Source organism: Platalea leucorodia (genome assembly GCF_965183815.1).
Source record: "Platalea leucorodia genome assembly, chromosome: 20".
Taxonomy (NCBI): domain Eukaryota; kingdom Metazoa; phylum Chordata; class Aves; order Pelecaniformes; family Threskiornithidae; genus Platalea; species Platalea leucorodia.
In genome coordinates, this window is record NC_138842.1 from 6,634,843 (window position 1) to 6,642,137 (window position 7,295).

Genomic DNA, 7,295 nt, shown 5'->3' on the forward strand with positions numbered 1-7,295 from the left:
CATGACAACAATTCACTCCCCTCCCATGTCAGCACTCTCCAGCTTGCTAGAGATGCCCACTCTGTGCATATCCTCTCCACCACTACTGAAAGCTTTTCGCCTTCTGTTTTGAAGCTGTGAAACGATAGTTGCACGAAAGCACATTCAGAGTTTGGATGGTTTTCTAACGCTGTACATTTACTATTTCAGAGGGCAAGCCAGAAAATACATTCTATAGAATATCATTTTAGTTACAGACGTAAGCCCTAGCCCTTTTGCAGCACAGATAGTTCAAAGCTTTGTGATTTAGGCTCCTCGCCATGCAGTGAAAGTGGTGGGTGACACCAGAGACCACTCCATATGGCAACTATGAAACCTCTGTCAGGGGAAATCCTTAAAGAAAGGGTTGAGGCAGACAAGTCTTTTCTGGGGATGAAACTTGTTCCTCTTCTCTCTGCAGGAGGAAGCATCTCAGCAGCAGCAGGAAGCTGCATCTGCTTTCACTAATGGTGCACATCCCCCATTATTATCCAGACGGCAGAGTTTAGAAACACAGTACTTACAACACAGGCTCCAGGTACCATACCTCCCCTCCACTGAATTAAACTGCTGCTGTTATGACACAGCAGAGTAGCCTTTTAGATCTTATTACTCAGGAAAATCAGTCAAAGGCTAAATTAGTGGAGAACGGCTGAATTTGAAATTATACTGTATTTTTCTTTCGTCAGACACTGACCCTAATTATGCAAAAAGTATACTGTATTACTGCTGTTTTCCTGCTCAGTCTGTTACTGTATAGTGTTATTAAAGCAATTTGAAGTAACTGCTAGTGAATATCTATTATCTGTGTTGCACCCCATAAAGGTTATGCATCAGCATCTGAGGAGCCACTTCTGACCCCCTGGGGCTCACTGTTTCTCCCCCCTGCCTTTTTTTTTTTTTTTTTTTTAAAAAACCCAACATTTTTCATATAGCTTTATTTTATAAAAACACTTTTTTCCCCGCTTGCAGCTTGTCTTTCACTTGGGAAGAAATCTTTCTATGGATTTTTATGGTACAGCCTATCATGCAAAGATATTCTTTATCTAAGGGTTAGAATCCAATAAGCAGTAGTGCCTGTGGTTTTAGATAGTAGCTCTACTGACAGCTTCTGAAAATGGAGCTAGGCAGTTTCACTGTCATAAGAGTAGAAAAAATCTTCTTTCACTTGCTTTCTGGACTAATGCATTAAATCAAATGCAATTTAAAAACAGCACTGCTTTTCTTGCAGAAACCCACTCTGCTATCAAAAGCTCAGAATACTTGCCAGCTATACTGCAAAGAATTGCCCCGGAGTCTGGAACAGCAGTTACAGGAACACAGGTAAGAAGCTTCTAAACTACACACTAGTTAATTCTTACTCTCAAGAGTAATAAAAGAACTGGAACAATCTTTGTCCCTTTAGAAATCCTTTGAAGGAAGTAAACTTCACTTTAAAATATGTAAGGACACAGTCCTTCTTTTAAAAGAGGGACAACAGTCCTACTACATGTTTACAAATTTCCGTGCTATGAGCTCTTTATCAGCTAACACTACCAGGGTGCAGGTAAACTGCAAATACCTGCATGCTTCACTTAGTGCTAATGGCTGGATAGAAGCACAGGAGGAAGCTACCCTACTACTTACATTGTTGTACTTAATTTCACCCTCATCCTCCCAACTACCCACTGTTTATAACCTACATATTGCAGTATTTATCATAAATCAGAACATGGAGCATGTATTTCTGCTTGCTGGGAAGCCCTGCAGTCATTTAGGTATTCCCTGTCTCATTCCCATGACCCAATGATTTTACAGTGAAGTAAATCAACTTGTCATATAAGATCAGTTTAGAAGCGACACTCCCCTGAAAAAGTTACAGTAAAGGGAGAATAGATTTGAAGTGTCCTCTTATAACTGTACGTATTATAGCAGACAAGATTTCAATTGCCAAGTTAAAGGGCTGTAAGCTCTTCATGAGCTCATCATCTGGTAATCGTCAAGCAAGTAAGCAAGACAGATACTAGAGATAGTTACTATCCCCGAGTTTTGCAGAAGAATCACAGAAAGAGAGAGGAAAATAACAACCTAGCTACGTGCGCTCTAGAGCAAAAAGACTGAGGAACAGAGGTATAAAAATACTACTTGATTTCAAGAAAGCGTGTGATCTGTAATTACTTCTTAGCTTATGGCCACTCCTGACAACTGTAGAGTTGATTAATCCTAATCAAGAACTTAACTAATACTACTGAGAGCAGCTTGGTGTACCTCTTCAAGAACAGGAAGCATCGAGAAATAAGCTGGGAAGGAATGGATTCATTTTCTGAATGCTGTCAGCTTGCATCAATAGTCAGTTTCCTATTTCTGCATGCTTTGGGAATTGGCTGGCAGGAGACCTCCACTTTGTCACATCACAGGAATTTGTCAAAGGTAGCTACAACCTTGCATTGTGTTGTAAATCCTTACTGTTTGTAAAGAGTCAAAACCATGGAGTTTCATAAAAGTTCATAGGGAGCAATGCAGTTCAGGGAAAAATAATATGGGGGGAAGGAGACTGTTCATTTCCATTAGTAGCCAGCGATACTCAAGTCTTCAGCTCCCAAGTTCCACAGAGCAGTGAATAGCAGGCTTAAAATACAAATACAATCCGTCTTATTCTTAACAAACAAAATTAAGCAATGCACGGGGTTAACTTAATTGCACAGGAAAAAATCACTAGGCGATTAAAAAGGTTATCAAAAGGAGGTCTACAAACTCAGCCTCTGCACATTTGCTGAAAGGTGAAGAATCTAGTCTGCTATAAAATTTAATAAACAAGATTGCCAAGGCATTTTCCAATTCTGTACTTCACTCTCTGCTGGAACTGTTTGAGTGACTAGTGTGCAGGACTCATGCTAGTGCCTTAACACTTCAAAAGGTGAAAATAATTGCTGTTTATGTCCTTGATTCAGGCTGCATCAGAAGCGACTCTTTCTCCAGAAGCAGTCCCAGCTGCAGGCCTATTTTAACCAGATGCAAATAGCTGAGAGCTCATACCCAAGGTCAAGTCAACTGCCACTTTCATGCCAGGAGGAGCAACAACAACAGCAGCCGCAATCAACCCAGTTCAGCTTGCAGCAGCCTCTGAGCCCTGTGATGGAGCCTTCCTCGGAACAAATGCAATACGACCCCTTCCTCAGCCAATACCAGAAGGTACAGCTGGATCCACTGCCACCCTCCCAGATCACCAGCTCATCACGGTTGTCATCACCAGTTCAGGTGCAACAGCCACCACAGTCCGTACAATATTCATATCAGACTTGTGAATTGCCTGTTGTCACCTCTTCTGAGCCAGACTACCCAGACCAGTGCCAGTATTCCATGGACCCAGCACAACAGAGCAGTGTAGCATTGCCTGACAGCCAGAGCAGCTCAGCATCTCACGAGTCCCAGTCAAACTATGATGCGTTAACCCTCTCGGAGCTGCCTGGACTCTTTGATTGTGAAATGATGGAGACTGTAGATCCCCAGCACAGTGGCTATGTCCTGGTGAATTAATACCATGGGGTGACTAACGTGAGAGTGGAAGACAGGACAAATGGAGAAGCATGTGAATTTTTGTTTTTTGTTCCTACCCCAAAGTTCATGGTAGTTTTTCAACCCTTGAATTAACAGGGGAACTAAAAATCCACCTGACTGGATAAAAATCAGGAGGTGGCGAGAAGCATTTGGCCACCAGCTCCTCTTGCTGGTGGCAGGGGCTAGAGAACAGATAGTGCAGTTTCATCCCATAAAGGAGGAGGCAAAAAAAGTGAGTTTTAGAGGAAGGAAATAGCCCCTTCTTAAAAAAAAAAAAAAAAATGGGGAGTTTGTCAGCATTCCTCTAATATTCACTTGGAGAAATGAGAGTGAGTGCACGTTGTATTGTACTTCTTGGCAATAAAAGCAATAGTTTTCATTGAAATTCAGGGTAGATTTGGGTCTGCGCTGATGGCAACTGTAATACTCTTGAAACAGTAGCGTGAGGTGGAATTAAAGGAAAGTTGCACTTTGGCATCCAATTGCTGGTTAAGCTACTGATCTGGAACTACTCCATGGTAAGTCTCAAAAGATCATCAGGCATCTCAGGCAGCCTCCACTTCCTCCTGCTAGCAAGTAAACAGTATTTCCCAAGCCTGCCAAGGAACTCTTAATTGTCCACTAAGGGAAGCTTCTGGATCTCTGCTAAGTGACATCTTGACTTTGTCAAAAGATACCTGGAACTGACACAGGGCATCACAGTGGTTTGTAGAGACCTCTGGGTGGGGAATCAGAATACTAAAGGATAAAGGATTAGCTGACAGAGAGGGAGAGAGAAGGTAAGAAGTACCATGAGAAAAATAAAGAGCTGCAGCCAATGGTATTCAAAAAAAAAAAAAAACAAAACAAAACAAAACAAATCCACCTGGGTGGCTTTGAAATCAACCCTTTTTGCAGGCAGGCCTTTGTGGAGGGCTCTGTCTTGGAGAAGTTCCGATCACTGGAAAGGATCCATCTGTCCTTCTGTTGCATTTTAAAAACAAGCAAACAAACTGTGTTTTGAATTTGCAGTATGTGTTGCTGGTGGTTTATTGAGCTTTGTATATTTGGACAATTATTTAGGGTTTTAGAACTTAAGGATAAAAACAATGAGCTTAAAAAAACCCCTGTGAAGTGATAGTGCTGTGCCTTTTTCAGTTCTTTATCAGCCTATATGCTTTTTTCTGAAGAAAGTAGACAATACCCCATTTATATCCTTGCTATAGCCAAAGTCCCTTCAGAGCACACGTTCCACCATGTGGAACATAATGTTTAACTTTCTTAGTGTTTTGATTGTTCATGTATATATAACATTGAAAGTATTACAGCAATATTTAGCATCACGAACTGTTGATGTATCAACCATTTCAAGAAATACTAAACTCAGCAAGCAGTTGTGTCTCTAGAGCTTTCAGTCATGAAATGAGAGTCATAGGAGGATTGTTTAGGAACCTGCAGAAAGTTTAGATCCCTAGTTTGGGTTTTGTCTCTAGCCTTTAAGTATTGTGGGACATTACAGGACGATAAGTCAAACGAGGCTTACAGCTGAACAGTTCAGCCCTTTTCTGAGCAAACGTTAAGCACAATTGCAGATTCACTATAGCACAAAGAATGGCAGAGAAACTGTGCTGATCACGTGTAAAAAAACACCGTTTGCTGGGAAGTTTGGTGAGCTACGGTCTTTGATATTACAAATAATGAGGGTGCAGTCACCAAACTCAAAGTTTGGGTATTCAGGGCATGTGGTCACTTAAAAAAGGAATGGGTTGAACAGGTAGCAGAAGGAAGAAACAAACAAACAAACAAAAGTACTTCTGGTATGTTTGTTCTTCCGTATTTGTTAAATCACAGATCCTACCAAACTAGAAAAAGTTCTCAAAGCTGCTCTCTTTTCCTTCACTAGAAAGGTGGATAATCAGCCAGCATTTATAGCAATAAGACCGCATTTAAATGTGGAATAGTAGGATTTTAGTCACTGCATTGTAGGCTATGTGAAGGAGGGAAGGGTTTAACAACTGACAGAAGGCACCTTGCTTCCTGGATACTACAATTAGAGAGGCAACTCCTGTTACTACGTAGCCTGCTCTGATACTGGTCCGGTTGTGCAGCTGGACTCAATCCATACATGCTCAGCTTCTACCTCTGATATCACAGTGATTCTCAAGGCATCAGCAAAGGAGACTTTAAAGAACAGGGATCACACCCATACACTACTTACACGAGGCAAGATAAAGAGGGCTAGAAAGCTCTACTTTAAATAGCTGAGAGAGAAAAGGTTTTTATTGTGTGGTTTCCCTTCAAAAGGAAACTCGTCTGACACAGTAAATAGCTATGGAACACAGAAACCCCTGTAACACCTCAAGTGACCAACAAAGGGAGGGGAAGGGAAACAGCTTGACAAATACTGCAGCATAACAGACCAGGCATTTCACTACTGCAAAAAAAGAAAGAGAGGCAACAACGAGTCCTGTCCTTTCATTCCTTCTTCCCTACCCCACAGCATAATAAACACTTTCTGGATTTTTTAATATCTGACCAAGCACCCAAGGAACTATGCAGTGAAAAAACTGCTAACAGGACACACACCACCGATGGAGACAGGCCCAGTTCTGCTGCAGGAGCTGGGTTACTGCCATAACTATAACCACTTCCCTCCCCATCCCACTCCAGGACACTGTACATTTCAGGACTCAGAGATAAAAATAATTCTGTTCCTGAGTTCCACCATTCATTTATCAGGATGTGCCAACTAGTCTAAGCTCATTTGAGCTTTGCAGTGCTGGTAAGGGGAAAGCTACAGTGTTTTTTAATGTAGTTTAGACTGACTCTTCCCCTCAGCCAAAAGCATATTTAACATTTCATGTAATTTCCTTTAAGCCAATTAGAATAAAAGGCTTCTAACGCCTTCTAATATGGCAGAGTATCCATTGGGCACCACTTCGTACTACTTTGAAGTGGCTTTTTTGTTCAAATCTGTTATGTCTAACATTAGAGAACTGTGTACACTACTGTTAGAGTAATTATTAGCTTTATTATCTTGTATTACAGACTCTTTTGAAGAGACTTTGGTGTGATGTATATGGGGTAAAAATTTCATATGGAGAAAAGTGCAATATGTGTGTGTGGTATGTTCTTTAATGTATTTTTTTAAGGAGTTAGAGGGTTTAGTCTCTGCTTTGGGATAAATGCACTAGTTTTGTGAGCTCCAGTTTGGCAAGTTCATCTGTAGTATTTACATGCAACTGATATGCTGGACTCTGTACAGCAATTACAGTGTATTAATACAAAATAAAGAATACGTGCATTTCATTTTTACATATCTAGTGAGCTAAAGCAGCCCCTGCCGCTCTTGTGTTCTTAGCAGCCTCTTTATGTAGTATATTGAGGTTATTTTCTCTCTGAGGCACCAAGCTACAAATGGCAAAAAAGAAAATGAATGTCTACTGCAAAGGCTGGATTTTCTAGACTGAAGTTTGCTTCCTATCATTTTGACATACTTGGGGTAGTTGATACCTCTGACTTTTGCAGGTGAATATGAATGGACAAAGCATTCTAATAGCTTCAACAAAAAGCTGCATTTCTTTACTGCCTGCTATGCCATAGAATGTCAAATACTTCAGAAGCATGCCTCCAACACAGGCAAGGTCATCAGTCAGTGCTGTATCGCCTTGACTTTGAAAGAGGAAAGTTGTTCTCAAAACTGTTATCAGTTTTGACATTTTTCCACGTTAATCAGTATATACTATCCAACAGGTGATACA

At 40.9% G+C, this 7,295-nt stretch overlaps 1 protein-coding gene across 3 annotated transcripts in view; it reads left to right on the forward strand.

The window, feature by feature from the left end:
- SIK2 (salt inducible kinase 2) overlaps positions 1–6,835 on the forward strand; it is a 58,833-nt gene extending 51,998 nt beyond the window's left edge. For 2 of the 3 annotated variants that reach the window (XM_082330565.1, XM_082330567.1), the window contains exons 13-15: positions 440–556; positions 1,250–1,341; positions 2,949–6,835. In XM_082330565.1, coding sequence (XP_082186691.1) covers positions 440–556; positions 1,250–1,341; positions 2,949–3,534 — 795 coding nt within the window. In that variant the 3' untranslated portion in view covers positions 3,535–6,835. The remainder of the gene's footprint in view (positions 1–439; positions 557–1,249; positions 1,342–2,948) is intronic. The other variant, XM_082330566.1, reaches the window with a different exon arrangement.
- The last annotated feature ends 460 nt before the right edge of the window (positions 6,836–7,295 follow it).